General features: G+C 34.5%; 6 protein-coding genes across 6 annotated transcripts in view; 3 read left to right on the top strand and 3 right to left on the bottom strand.

Annotated features, from left to right (window-relative positions):
* LOC145759042 (dynein axonemal heavy chain 5-like) overlaps window positions 1-867 on the bottom strand; it is a 31,296-nt gene extending 30,429 nt beyond the window's left edge. The window contains exons 1-2 of the mRNA XM_082572773.1: window positions 779-867; window positions 438-507 (exon numbers count right to left, since the gene is read on the bottom strand). Coding sequence (XP_082428899.1) covers window positions 438-507; window positions 779-790 — 82 coding nt within the window. The 5' untranslated portion in view covers window positions 791-867. The remainder of the gene's footprint in view (window positions 1-437; window positions 508-778) is intronic.
* Window positions 868-1,664: 797 nt separating this feature from the next.
* Window positions 1,665-3,478, top strand: LOC145759334 (zinc transporter ZIP1-like). The gene is made up of 2 exons (XM_082573138.1): window positions 1,665-2,233; window positions 2,353-3,478. Exons 1-2 carry the CDS (start codon window positions 2,033-2,035, stop codon window positions 3,235-3,237), a joined length of 1,086 nt encoding a protein of 361 aa, XP_082429264.1. The 5' UTR covers window positions 1,665-2,032; the 3' UTR covers window positions 3,238-3,478.
* A 166-nt stretch (window positions 3,479-3,644) lies between these two features.
* On the bottom strand, window positions 3,645-7,572 carry LOC145759130 (uS5 assembly chaperone PDCD2L-like). The gene is made up of 9 exons (XM_082572884.1): window positions 7,446-7,572; window positions 7,224-7,324; window positions 6,618-6,769; window positions 6,365-6,419; window positions 6,009-6,110; window positions 5,614-5,784; window positions 5,131-5,246; window positions 4,349-4,485; window positions 3,645-4,001 (listed from the first exon to the last, which is right to left on the bottom strand). Exons 2-9 carry the CDS (start codon window positions 7,308-7,310, stop codon window positions 3,877-3,879), a joined length of 945 nt encoding a protein of 314 aa, XP_082429010.1. The 5' UTR covers window positions 7,311-7,324; window positions 7,446-7,572; the 3' UTR covers window positions 3,645-3,876.
* LOC145759131 (stathmin-1-A-like) lies at window positions 7,529-8,761 on the bottom strand. Its single transcript, XM_082572885.1, has one exon. The coding sequence runs from the start codon at window positions 8,724-8,726 to the stop codon at window positions 8,124-8,126; it is 603 nt and encodes a 200-aa protein (XP_082429011.1). The 5' UTR covers window positions 8,727-8,761; the 3' UTR covers window positions 7,529-8,123.
* An 871-nt stretch (window positions 8,762-9,632) lies between these two features.
* On the top strand, window positions 9,633-11,131 carry LOC145759683 (LHFPL tetraspan subfamily member 2 protein-like). The gene is made up of 3 exons (XM_082573531.1): window positions 9,633-10,093; window positions 10,360-10,451; window positions 10,679-11,131. The coding sequence occupies exons 1-3, from the start codon at window positions 9,658-9,660 to the stop codon at window positions 10,838-10,840; spliced, it is 690 nt and encodes a 229-aa protein (XP_082429657.1). The 5' UTR covers window positions 9,633-9,657; the 3' UTR covers window positions 10,841-11,131.
* A 1,100-nt stretch (window positions 11,132-12,231) lies between these two features.
* On the top strand, window positions 12,232-14,388 carry LOC145760371 (uncharacterized). Its single transcript, XM_082574239.1, has 6 exons — window positions 12,232-12,397; window positions 12,537-12,760; window positions 12,850-13,463; window positions 13,569-13,863; window positions 13,980-14,117; window positions 14,218-14,388. Exons 1-6 carry the CDS (start codon window positions 12,232-12,234, stop codon window positions 14,386-14,388), a joined length of 1,608 nt encoding a protein of 535 aa, XP_082430365.1.
* Window positions 14,389-14,514: the final 126 nt, after the last annotated feature.

Raw genomic sequence — 14,514 nt, 5'->3', positions numbered from 1 at the left:
AAAGTAACAAACAGAAGTTTGTTATTTCGTAATAATCGGACGATTATCTAATGTGACTTCGCAACTTTTTTGCAAAAATTTAAAAATGTAAAGTTTTCAAAACATTTTTGCTCAAAATTTTAACAACAATACTTAAATGACGTCACAATGGAAATAAAACCTAAACAATGGTTTAACAGTTTGAAGAACGTCCTTGAACATTATCAACTCCACTTTTACTTTTTACAAAAAGAGTTTTCGAGGATTTAAAAACTTTTCAACAAAAACTAAATCTAGCAAATCCACAAAGATATTACATTCAACAAAGTAAGTCTTATAGCAACGAAAAGAGACAAATATACATTCAAATATATATATATGGCCCCCTACATTTAAACTATTCTGAAAATTAGGATTTTACCCCCAATATTGGGTTAATATTTTACCCCACTTTTTACCTGCTTTAGCTCCTTCTGTGTCCGGTTTCGGTGAAGGGGGATTCCCCGCCTCCTTGTCAACCGAATCAACCTAAAAAATTAAAAATATAATTAGAAGACAATTTAATTATTTTAGGTCAACCAAGTCTTGTTTTTTCAATGTAATTAATTTTTTAAATGTAGTTAATTGCCTAATTAAGTATTTTAATTTAGTTTTAATTTAAAAAAATGAAGTTGTAAAAAAAAATATTTTTTAACCAAAAAACTATTTAAAGTCAAGTTTAATCTTTAATTAACCGAAATAATAATTAAATGTTGCTAATGTTAATTAAATATCGCTAATTACTGATTATTAAACTTACTTGATTCTCCATAATTCGAGTTCGACCTTCCTCTAAACTTTCAAACTTCGAATGAATTGGAATCACCTCACCTGTCAATCATCGCTCCAACACGCCAACGTGCGGGAAAAAATCTGTAAAATAAAAATATTATTTTAAAGATTGAAGCTAAGAAATTCGTTATTTTACGTTCCTAAAATTAATTCTTTTTTTGCTGCTACGCCACAACATGACGTAACAAAACCACATGACGTCACAAACCCAAAAAAACGCGTTTGGTTGGCGGATCGATCTATTTCCTTTTTTCTTTTGTTTAAATAAAACTAAAAATTAGTTTCTCTCTAGTTCGATGTACGCGCACACCATGACTGTGACGTCACAACGCGGTTGAGCATTAATTATTCATCGTTGCTCAGCGAGGCATGACAGCGGTGACGTAGGTTGTCATCGACGTTCTAATCCTTGTTTACAAAGTAAGTCGTCAGAACGGTCTTGTTAGCATAGAGGATGAAAATTAGATTACATTTTATTGCGAGGTTTGTTATTTAAATTTAATTGTTCAAACCAGGTTTTATGGGGTTTAAAAGCGGGGTTTATTACCGAGAATTGTTAAAATTTCTAAACATTTGTTTATTAAAAGCGATTAAGCTTTAAATTTCATGCGAGACAATTTCGTGATTTGAATTTAATTAGTTTTTAAGCGATCTGCAGTAAAACGTGATACGAGGTTCACGCTAATATTTGTGACGTTGAAACGCTCGGGTGGTGATCACAGCGCAGACAATGAAATAGCTGACATAACTGAAAGGTGGAAAAGTAGTCGAGCAAGAAATATTACTCATATTAGCTCAACGTTTTTGTGAGGTTCTAGATTTAACAAACAGAGCAGAAACACTAAAAATAAAAACCACAGCGGATTGATATCAAAAAATCGCAAGTAAAAACTTCGGCGGAATAATATCAAGATGTTTATGCGCAGGAGTAAGTAGGTCAAGTTGTAATTATTTCAAAAACGTTAAGTGTTGCCCGAGGCTTCTTCGAGTAACAATTGCAATCAAAAACACACCGCGATCGCATTATGACGTCATAACGATCGATATCGATCCAAACAACAAGGTTCGAGTTCGCGTTCATTATTTCGTCATAACGAAATATCGCGAGGTTTAGAAATATTCGTTTTACGCAACAGTGAGAGCGCACTTTTTATTGTTAGCGAACCAACAGGGTACGTGTGACGTCATAGTAACCTATTGTGTTCTATTGTTGTTTAGAATAATGGAGATTCACGTGGTTAAGATTTTGTCGGCGTTGGTTTTATGGATTTTAAGTCTTTGCTTCGGTCTGATGATTCCGTTCCTTATATGGAAATCAAGGTCACGTCACCGTTGTCATGGTGACCACGTGGTTATTGAAGAAGTTGATGACGTCACTATAAGGGTCGTGACCCCGACCTCGGGTTGCACCAGCGGGCCCAAGGTATGACGTCACTACTTTTATGTGAAAAGTATTTTTCAGTTAACTTATTGTTGTTGTGACGCCACATTTTTGTAGAACGTCAAAACTATGACGTAGGTAAATTATATTTTTCTTTTTAGACTTCTTTTAAAAGAATGGGAGAAACAATCTGCAAGTATGACGTCATAAGTCTGCTTAATTGTTTCTGCGGGGGATTGTTCATCGGGATATCGCTGCTAGAACTATTCCCGCAATCCCGTGATGATGTCACCAAGGTGATGATGTCAGCAAAGATCGAGACTGAATTCCCGGTGACCGAGTTTCTGGTCGCGTCCGGTCTCCTTCTCGTAATGTTCATCGAAAACTTGGTCACCGATCTCTGTAATACGTCACAACCTTCACAGTATGACGTCATCAACCCGACACACGAAAGGTCACCTAGTGATGTAGAACGGATGCGAAGTCACGTGATGAGGAAGGAGGGGACGCGAGCTCTTATTTTGATCGGAGTGTTAAGCGTTCACTCAATCTTCGAAGGACTCGCTTTAGGTCTTGAAACTGGGGTTTCCCCACTCATACAGCTCCTCCTAGCGGTGAGTGTTCACAAGAGCGTCATCGCGTTCGGGCTCGGACTTCGATTGTTCGAAACTTTCGGGGAATCACCCAAAATCGCCGTCGTCTGCGCTCTCATTTTCTGCACAGGGTCACCACTAGGTTGCGTCATCGGGTTGCTGATGACGTCAGCAGAAAATCAACCAATCTTGACCACCCCTGGTGTTACTACCCTGATGACGTCACAACCTGATTTAAGTGACGTCACAGGTACGTTAATCGCTACAGCGATTCTGCAATGTTTAGCAACAGGAACTTTCCTGTATGTGACTTTTGTTGAAGTCCTCCCAGCGGAGTTTTCGCACAACATCGAACAGCCGCGCGTTGGCGCTAAACTCAAAGTGAGAAAGATGTTTAAACTCATTTTACTTTTGTTCGGGTTTGCCGCCATTACCTCTTTACAATTTATATAACTGTGACGTCATTATCATGTAACTATTACGTCATCATTACTTTCGTGTAATTTTTTAGGCTATGACGTCATAAATGACCGAGTTTTATTTTTCCCTCACTGTGACGTTTACTCTATATTCACTGTCACGTCACAGAAACTATGTGTTATGACGTCACCAACCCATTACGTCACGTTTTATAATTTTAAATTGAATTTATTTATTTTTTTATCTTGTAACAAGAGGTGCAATAAAGTTTTGAACAAAATTTTAACTTTTACTAAAAAACAAAAGTTTGATGAAATTTGGGTCGAAATAATTTTAAGATAAACTCCGAGGTTTATCTGTTACAAGGTCGAGCATTTTATTGGGGACAAATTAAAACTCGAGGTTAACATAGATATCGGACATACAACATAAAATGCGTTTTACGACAATAAGACATTTCTATTTAGCCCCCTATTCTCTAAACCCCTTCTAAAAAACAAAACTTTGACCTAATTATGGTTCAAAGTCGTTTTTTTTTAAGTAAAACGGTTTTCGCAAAAAAAATGACAATACAAGCAGAAACCAAATAAAAAAATAATATTTACTTAATTTATTAATTAACAAAACCAGTTTCACGATTAAGTTCGATTAAATATTATTATTGCGATAAAATTAAATTTTTTGAGTTTTAAAAAATTTGAGATCGGGGTCGGGGTAATAGAGGATAAACTCTTTTCGTTGCCGTGAGCAACCCGATGAACAAGCATAAACCTCCAACCAACCAAACTCCACTTCATCTGTGATGTCATAATGTTAATATTGTGCAAAAATAATGAAAATAAAGTGCAAAAATTCATGCTTTAAGTAAAGGGCAATAAGAAAATATTTTGAATTTAGGATAAAAATGGGAAAAAGATTTAAATTTACTGTTAATACAAGAATGTAATTTAAATAGGAAAGAGCTTAAAAAGAATTGTAACTTGTTAAGGAAACTATGGGTATGCAATTTTTATTAAAAGTCTACCAAAAGTTTAATATGATGTGATTTTAATTAATTTAGGACCAGAAATGAATTAAATTAATTAAGGGTAGAAGTAGATGAAGATAATGTTAGTTGTTAAAACATGCAGAAACCGGAACTAACCTTGTTTTGATTTAAGAAACGGAATGAGACCGGGCATCAGCTGAAACTCGAACTTTAATCTCGAACCACAATCACCACATGGGGGCACAAGGGGGTCACAATCAGTCATCCGCAACGGCATACCTCCATATTCATATCTAAGGACAAAATCAACTTTTTTTTAAATAGTAAAATATTAGGTTCTACAAAATTTTTGGCAATAAAATTAAAAGGATGAAGTTTATATTGTTTAAAACTTCTTACTTAAGGATGCTACAGCATGAAAGCAGTAAGAATCAAACCCAGGACCTCTTGTAGTTAGGCCAAGTGTTCTTACCACTACACCATGCTTGTTATATAAACTTAAACATAGATTGACTTTCACATCGAAGTTGGACAAAAATACATGCCAATTATAGATATCATTAGCCTCATGGTACAATTGGTTATTAACTTATTGGGTAATGCATGGTGTTGAGCATGCATTAGTAACTATTTATAAATAAAGGGTTTTACATTAAAAAGGCATAAATTAAAAGCAGTAGTGGGAATCAAACTTATGATGTCAAGTTCACATTATTCTAGAACATGTAAGAAACCATTGTCAAGTTCATATTATGTTAGAAACCAAATTCAAACATAAGTGCAAGTTAAATTACCTTGGAATCAATATAAGGTAAACCCGATAAATAATTAATAAGTTTAAATTGAAGCAGGTGGAATCAATAAATTTAAATAAACTAATTTTATTCTAAACATTTTATCTAAATATGATTTTGTTATAGATTTAAACATTATTTTACCTGATAATTTGTTCCTGACATTTTTTGATGTTTTTAAGATATTTGTGTAAATGCAAATCTTTCGGTTTCTCGTATTTTTCGGAGGTATTTGAATTTTGGGTCTCATCGTCATCTAACTTAAAATAAAAAGATTAATTAAAACCAAATCATAGTAGCAATAATACCTCAGTTTTAGATTAATATCGGGGTTTTATATTTACCATGTGTATTTTTACAAAACATTTTTTAAGTTTTAGTGCTTTTATAATTTGTAAATAACACGGGGTGTAAAGTCCGTATATTTTAAGCAAAAACCAATCAGCAGCTTAATTATTAAACAAATATAATCAATAATATTCCAAACTGATAAAGGCAACTTGAGACTGGGTCGGAGTAACGAATATTACTTTACGTTAAGGTCATAAAGTCACCCTTTTTAAATAGAGGATAAATAAACGTATAAAAAATGTTTTTACAAAAATCGAAAATTAAAACCATCTAAACCTTAAAAGTTTGTTGATATTTAGAAATAAGTTGTTCGACGTGTTTCTCATCTTTATCCTCATTTAGTTCCGATTCGTCGAACACATTAACGTAATAACTTTTAAACTCATAATCTTCAGATATATTTTCGGTTTTCATATCCTTATTAATGTTGCTGGAGGTAATGTTTATCTAAAAAAATAATTTAAAATTAAAATAAATTCTAGAAATTTGCCACTAAAATAGTTCAAAAAAATAAGGATTTTAACTTTTTGAGCAAAGTCACAAAGTTTTCATGCAAATATTTAATCATGCACATAATACAAAATATAAATCTTTGTTAAAATTCCACTACTGGCTTGGTAAGTTAGTTCACTTTAAAAAGTAAGAATTAAAAAAATATACTTTTATTAAACCTCGTTTGAAATTTCTTTATCTTTGATCTCACTCAAGGGACTCTCCCCCCAATCGTCATCTGGGAAATCCCCCCAGTTGTTACTGGAACTCGACCAAATTTCCTAAAAGAAAATTTTTACCAGAATAAAAATAATAATTTTTTTTTTTAAATATATATATTTGGATATATATATATGGCATTTAAAAAGCTTGAAATTTAAAAAAAAGGTGTTTGTGGTGCATGGAAAAAGAACAAATATTAGTTGCAACTAATATTATGACAATAAATTTAACAGTAGAAAGTTTCAGGGCAAGTTGGGTAATTAAAAACAAATCGAAACCCTATTTACATTCTAGAACAAAGAATGTCACAAACCTTTTTATTTTCATTTGTATTTTCAAATGGTTTTGAAGTTCGGTAAACTGACCATCTAAAAATATAAAATATTTAATATTTTTGTCAGGATATCAAAGTAAAAACTAAAATTTATTGTTAAATTAAATCTAGCATTAAAAGTAAACAAAGATTTAAAAAATTTTAATTTTGAAAAATAAAATTTATTTTTTAGATAAAAAAGACTTGAACAAAAGTCCCTCCATATGTTTAAACTTAATAAATAATTAATCACCCATCTGTTGTAGACCAGCACTGTTTCAAGCTACACACAAACACATATAAAGTGCGATGGTTTTCCAATATTGGGGAATATATTTGAACAACTAGTCTCAATTTTCCTCCACATTTTTCACATTTTATTTCAATTTCTTCGTTCATCCAATTCTGTGAAAATATTTAAAAAGTCAGAATTTGGTTGATTATAGGATAGTGAGGTTTTATTTTACATCAATAATTTTATTAAAAGTGAATTTTAATTAATAATTCATTGCAATTTTATGGGTAAGAAGGACAGTTAGATGGCCTAAACATAAAGTAACATCAGTTACCCCGACCCAGTCTTGAGTTGCCTGTGGCAGTTTGGGATATTATAGATTTTAATTGCCCGGTAATTATGCTGCTGATTAAGTGCTGGCTCAGCAGAAGTTTTACAGTTTATAGCGCCTTACTTAAGGGTGCTACAACATAAGAGCAGTTGGGATCAAACCCAGAACCTCGTGTATTAGTGCCAAGTGGTTCTAACAAGTACCAACTACACCATACTGGCAAAATTGTTTGCATGCATTAAGTTTTCCACCTAATAAAGCATTAAAATAAAAACTGCAAATTAACTACTCACCGGTTTTCCTCCAATTTTGTTGGTTGTCCAATCCACTTCATCATTGGAAAGTATTGTGGAGTCTGGAACCCCGATCAAAACAACCATCTTAATAAATCCTTCTGTGAATCATAAAATTAATAATTAAAACCTCGCACAAATGTTTAAAAAATTAAATTATTCACTAAAAGTTTAATTCTCAAAAAACATTTTAAATTAAAGATATAAAAGGATAAAAAATACCTGAATTTTTATTTCTTTTCTTTATTAATGTTTTTTGGCGATCCAAAATATTTTCAATTTTTAAAACCTAACCTTAGGTTGACCTGACAAAAAGAACGACAAAAATTAATATGGCAAGTTTGAACTCACAGTCACATGACCATCATTATGACATCATCATGCCATGCATGAATGATCAGTAATCTCAACACAAGGGGGCACAGTTTCATGCGAATATTATGATTGTTACAACACAGCACCAAAATATCACAGGCAAAAAGTTATTGAAGGAACAACGACGCAAGAAAGCTTAAATTATAATTAACAGTGTTGGGTTAAAATTACAAATGTGTTAAATATTGTTTAAGTGAAATAAGTTATTGCAAAATTTGTGGTTAAATCACTCAGACTCAAGTAAATTTCAAAGACCTTATTTCGAGAATATTTACAACAATGTTATATTATGGTGATTTACAGACAGCAACTTTAACATATTTACAACTGGTCCATTAAAAAAAAAACATTTTGAAACTTGTTAATAAACAAAAATAAACAAAGTTTGGAATATTTTGAACAAAATGCTAACAAAGTTGAAACTACAGTTTATCTTATTTGGGCGATAATTTAAAAGTCATGCAAAAATAATTTGGTCCATAATCACAAATCTAACTTCATGCAAAAGTTAAAATTTTTGTTTTTTTAATTTTCGGTATTTTGGTCTTTCTTCTGACGAACAAGTTGAGCATGGTTCTCCTTCTCTTTCTGCTTCTCCTGGATGTCTTTAAGTTGCTTCTTCCTCAGCTCCTCGCTCCTCATCAACTTCTCCTCGATGCTCGCCTTCATCTGCTCCGTGGTCTGCCCAAACTCCGCTTTCACCTTCTCACAAATTTCCTCTGCGCTCAGATTTTGTGCCCGAAACTTTTTAACTTTTTCCTCCATTTGTGCGAGACGGTTTTTGTCGTACTGCGACATTTTAGTCTCCAGCGACTCTTGAGCGATCTGACTGAATTTGTCGTTTTCTTCGGCTTTCTTCTGCTTGACTCGGTGCAACTTTTCTTCCTCAGCCTTGAGTTGAGTTTTGAGTTCCTCGTGAATCCGAGTTCGACGTTCCTCCGCATTTTTCAACTTCATCTCAATGTCCCCCATCGAGAGTTCCTTCTTTGGGGTAATCACCTTAAGGGGGCTTTCCACATTTTCGTTTTGCTGTTTAAGGATAACTTCGAAAGCTTCACCAGATTTTCGTTTGTTGATTTCTTTCACTTCAAGGACTTTGAGGTCGTTGATTCTTTTCTCTGCCGCCATTTCGTTGAGGATAAATTAAATTAAACGAAAACTAAATAATAATCTGCCGAAAAATTGATAAAATTATTAACATTTAAGCAGAAATTATACAAATAGTAAACTGGTCTTGCGCTTTGTTTAGAGGTTTAGACAATTAAAATAGGTATCAGGCTGCCAAAGTTCAAAATACGACAAAAAAAAATTACTGACAAACTAATCTTTTAAATTCGTTCACAAATTCGGTCAAAAACTTTCCTAAATCTGTCATTACAACTCGTTTTGTTATTTCAACTTTCTCTCAGCATTAAAACAAACAAGAACACCTTTAAATAAATAATTAATCATGTTTTAAGTTTTATTGAAAGTCACGCGTGTTGCTTTTAACTAAAAAAAATTTGTTTGAATTTAAGAGTTGCCAACTTTATTTAAAAAAATTTATAAAATTTAAATTTAATTTTTTAAACACTATTTCAAACTATTTTATTATAAATTCCATAAGAAAACTCAATTATATTTAAAATAACATTTTTTAAAATTATTTTTACAAACAAATTTTTTTAAAAGTTTTTTATCTATTATTCCGTTTTAATCCAGAACAAACTTTAAGATGGAAACTCTTACGTAAACAAAATGACGTCATAATCCACACATGTAATACTATTTACTTTAATGAGAAAGTTATTTAATAACCTTCGCATATTGTTAATAATTCACTATTTCAATATCGCTTACAACAAAGAAATGTAAAAATAGCAAAAAAGTGAAAGTTCCCGATTTTAGATTAATTCCCTTGGGACATGAAATAAGCAGAAGGGCGTTACTAGTTTAAACTTGTAACTTTTAACCAAGTTTTACAATATATCGGTTTTATTAAATTTAAAAAGATATAAATTTTAAAATATTATTTTTTGATTGATTTTTAGATTATAATTTAAATGATGACATCACAATAATGTGTTGTTATGTCATAGTTACTCTTCGTTCATTGTTCTGGGCCATCCTAAGCATCAGCACATTCTTAACTGTCCTTGCATCTTTTATGAGCGGTCATTGGCTAATATCCCAGCCAATCACAGCAGAGAGTTCAAACTATAGCATCACAGTGTTGTTCCCCAAAGAGTTGGTTTACGTTCGGACGACCGGATTGTTTATAAGATGTCAGCAACAACAAGATGCCAGTTTAATGTTCATCTCGGACAATTGTCGAGTTTATGCGCACAGCGTTAGTGACATTGCGTCGCCCTTCTGGGTGGCCACCTCAATTTTCATGGCATGTGCCATACTTTGTTTATGTGTCGTGGCACTTTTCTCGGTGTCGGCATTGTGTTTTCGAAATTTGGGAAGAAAAAGTATTTTCAGTATTTCTGGGATTCTTCAAGCCATAGCTGGTAAGATCATCACTTGTATTGTCAGATTGTGATGTCACTTGATTATCTTATGATGTCATATTGTTGTTTTTGTGATGTCATTAGTTGGTATTTTGAATTCAAATTTCATTTTTACACCAAGTAATATTGTTTTTTTTAATCAATTTCAAACCATAATAAAAAAATTATATAAATACCCAATATTGGACCTTTAAGAAGTTAAGACAATGATGATTTAAACATTGAATTTCCATAATTACCAACAATTAAAAGTGATTATTGTTTAGGTTTATTTCTTATCATCGCCCTGGTGTTGTTCCCGGCTGGTTGGGGTTCGGAGAAGTTGAAGATGGATTGTGGGAAGGCAGGGGCTTTTAATGTAAGTATCCCTATTAAGAACTTTGTATGATAAAATGTATCGTATTAATATTTTAATGGGAAAACTGTATTTAAAATTTATTTTGTTGAAGTTTTGGTATTAAATAAAATGTATTATATTTGTACAAATATTTAAATAAATTGATCACTGGAACCTTTAAGAAATATCCCAAAACAACAAACCCAACACAATTATGTTGACTCATCACCCAAAACTTTTGTTTTTAGCTGGGTAAATGCCAGATGGGTTGGGCTTTTTACCTCGCCATGATCGGCACGTTTCTAACTTTTGTTTGTGCTTTGCTTTCCAACCAAGCCGAGGCCGCTACAGGGAGTGAGAGAGTAGAGAACGACATCGAGGATGGAAAGAACCCAGTGTGTGCTGTATGACGTCACTATAACACCTTTATGACGTCATTATTACACCATTATTACGTCACTTAATGTCAACTGATAATGCCATATATTAATGCTTCCATAGTAACATGTTGCTGTATTTTTTCCTTTTTTATATCTGACGTCACTTAGATGTTAATATGACGTCACAATTTTATCTTTATATATGTTCATATAGTATGGTGCTTTATTACGTCACAGATATTAATACTGATCAACATTCCAAATGAAATTTTCTTTTTTTTGTGCAATTAAAAATTTTATTCGCGTTTAATAAACCAACGTTCCCTACTTCCGCGTCTTGTTTGTCTTTAAACAACTTTATAGCGTAATTTAATTGTGACGTCATAATCCAAACTGTACGTCATAATCGGAGCTAAATATTAAGCGATGCCCGAAGGCTCGAAATTAGAATGCTTGGATCGTTTTTCATCGCGTTAATTAACTCCACAACTAACATAAACATCTGATAACAATGCGTTAGATTATGACGTCACAAACTAAAGCAATAAGGAAACAATATAACAGACAACAATTGACGCGACGAAGCCTTAATCAGCCGCTCCAGACCCGAAAAAATGGGTCACTAAGCCAGAGATTCTTTGCTTAACTAATTAGCGCGAATTCGCCGCAATCGCGCAAGGACAATGGATCTGGGTCGAGAATAAACGATTGTTATGCGATAATAAGGCGCGCACGAAGACAATAGATTTAGAAGGTCGCTTGTGACGAAGTTAGGCTCATGCAGCAGGTGACTTGTATAAGATGCAGTGTCGTTGGGTAACTCAATCATTTAACATATGGTTGAAGGTTTAGCTAGAACTAGAGAAGCATATGCGCAGTTGCTGACTGAATAATATCTTAAGAAGCATCAGTGGCTGATATATTGCAGTTAATTACGTTTTATAACAGGAAAATATCTTGTTAAATTTGTTACCGATATAGCTCGAGTATATGCATAAGAATTAACCGTTTATATAACTATGTAAAGTGTTAGATTATTCACAATTCGCAGTTTGGTAAATTGTCAGTAATTGTCAGCTTCTACGGTTTTTTCGAGTTAGCTTGCAATATTGAACATTAAAAGCTAGTCATATTATCTTTAACTTATAGCTTGTAGTACCAGAAACACTTGAAACGTTAATAACTAGTAACATAACATCTAGTTAGCTTACCAAAAGCGTTCTCTAAACTTAATATTTAGTAACATAACATCTAGTTAGCTTACCAAAAGCGTTCTCTAAACTTAATATTTAGTAACATAACATCTAGTTAGCTTACCAAAAGCGTTCTCTAAACTTAATATTTAGTAACATAAAATCTAGCTAGCTTGAAATATCGAATAAAGTTGTAATATCGCTTGTTTAATATTTCACTTTGTTTAGATGACAAATGTTAATCGATTTTGTGTTCAATTCTCCGGCACATTACCTCACTGCAGCAGGAAAACTCGATTGTTGTACGCCGACAGCAAACCTGATGACGTCAGAAATATTTGGAGGCTTGTTTACGATTCCGAGCCCCCCATTGATATCGTCATAATCGTTGGCAGTAAGTAGTTTGTGACGTAATCAATTCATTCTTAATTTGTTTTTAAAATAGCTTTACGTGACGTCATTTCCGCAATACGATACGTAAATTGTGACGTATATACTAGATAACAATGACGTAACAATTCTCATTTATTCAGATCATTCTTCTCACTCGATCATGGACGAGCACGACTTCGAGGTCTTCATGGCGATGGCAGAAGATCAATATCGACTCCTCCCATCCAAACCACTAGATGTCCTACTATCGGTCCCCGGGGAATTCCGCCCCTCACCTCTTTTCTCGACCCCCTCGCCCGATCGGGGTCCTCAGACGTTCCAATACGAAGCCAAACTTAACGGATTCTGCAAACCCATTAAGAAGGTATGACGTCATAAATAACAATTGTGTTTTATTCTTAATTCAAAATTCCAATTAAACTGGACATAACTAAATGTTTTGATTTGTTTCAGGATCGGGAAAGTCCCTTTAACCCAATAAAGCAGGACGAAGTCACTCAACCATGCAGTCCACGTAACAATGGCTACAACAACAAGTGGTCACATGCCAATGACGTCATCGGTAACTATGGCGACGAGAATCGACACTCACCCCAGGATCTCAGCGTCAAGCCAAACGGGTTTGCACCAAAGGGGGTCAGGTTTACCCCTAGAAACGAACCTCTTAGCAACGGGTTTCATCCCCCCGTGACGTCATCAGATCAACAACAACCCGTGACGTCATCACCACTGATCAACAACTACCAACAACAAAGATTGATGCAAAGCAGTCCAAGCGCCTCCTACATTCTCCAATCCTTCCTCAGAAGCAACTTCGAACGAGCCGCTGCCATGCAACTTGCGTCACAACGACCTTGTGACGTCACAAACGAGTCGATTCTCTCAAACGCCTTGAACGACTACAGGAACTACCAGGAGCCCAAGGAAGCGGAGAAGAAGCGAAAGCGTCGAAGTCATACCAAGAACGGGAATCCGATGAATCGAGTCATGGACACCACCAAGCGGATGAGAAGTTCACCAACTCAGTCGAACATCGAGTACCACTACGAACGCGCCGTCGATTATCAGTAAGTGTGACGTCACAGACATGTTTAAAAAAAAACTTTTAAAGTAAAAACAAAATTTAAATTAAATTTTTTTTTTAATTTCTAATAATGACGTCATAATTACAGTACGATGACGGAAGAAGAGCAGAAGTCGCATAACTCGGCTCACCGAAGTCACTGGAAGCATCTTTTATTCGTGTCCGAGCACAGCCCCTCCTTCCTCACCACTTTCAGGAACGCCAAATACGACGAATGGAGCTCGGAGGCTCGAGACATCTTCGCTCTGTGCATGCCTGACAAGTACAAGTGGTCGTTCCTCACTCTCAGCAAGCAAGGAGACGTCCTCTGCAGGAGGATCATGAGGAGGATCGGGGAGTTGAGAGCCATGACCCCAGAAGAGCGACCTGATTGGTGCCCATCGGTGAGTAATTGTTACGTCATAATTCATTTTCAACAAAATACTAACATAACGTTAAAACTTAAAATAAACTACACTAGTGACGTAATAACAGCCGTTTAATGACGTCATAATTACAGGAAGCAACGTTATCGACCGCACACACGAGGGCAGAGGAGAGGTTGGCTCAACTTGATCGAATTTTGTTCTCCAGGAACGCGGCAAGCGAGAACGCGAAAGTCGGAAACGAAAAACTTTTGGAAACATTGGGAACCGAGGTGGGTGACGTCATCGATCATATTTTGTGACGTCATGTTACCAATGACTTCGCTATAAAATACTTTAGTGACGTCATACTTACTCAATTATGTTTTACAGAAACATCGATTCGGTAGTCTCGTAGCAGCCATGAAAAATTCCTTTCAATTACCCACATTAAAGGGAATTCCCCCTTTGGCCCCAACTCTAAGTTTAAAGACCAATGACGTCGCACTCGACAATGCAATCAATTACGTCACAATCAAACAAGAAGGATTAACCACCGAATAAGTGTGACGTCATAACTGTCAACAATCATAACCTATTATTACGTCATAGCTGCCATAATGGTATCGTGTGCAATCGTTTTAACTGTGACATCACAATCTACTGTGTGTGCCTCATATTCAAGTGTCA

The sequence above is a fragment of the Corella eumyota genome, chromosome 7 (assembly GCF_963082875.1).
Source record: "Corella eumyota chromosome 7, kaCorEumy4.1, whole genome shotgun sequence".
NCBI classification, from domain to species: Eukaryota; Metazoa; Chordata; class Ascidiacea; order Phlebobranchia; family Corellidae; genus Corella; species Corella eumyota.
The sequence above is the reverse complement of the archived record's forward strand: the minus strand, read 5'-3'. Positions and strand labels throughout refer to the sequence as shown.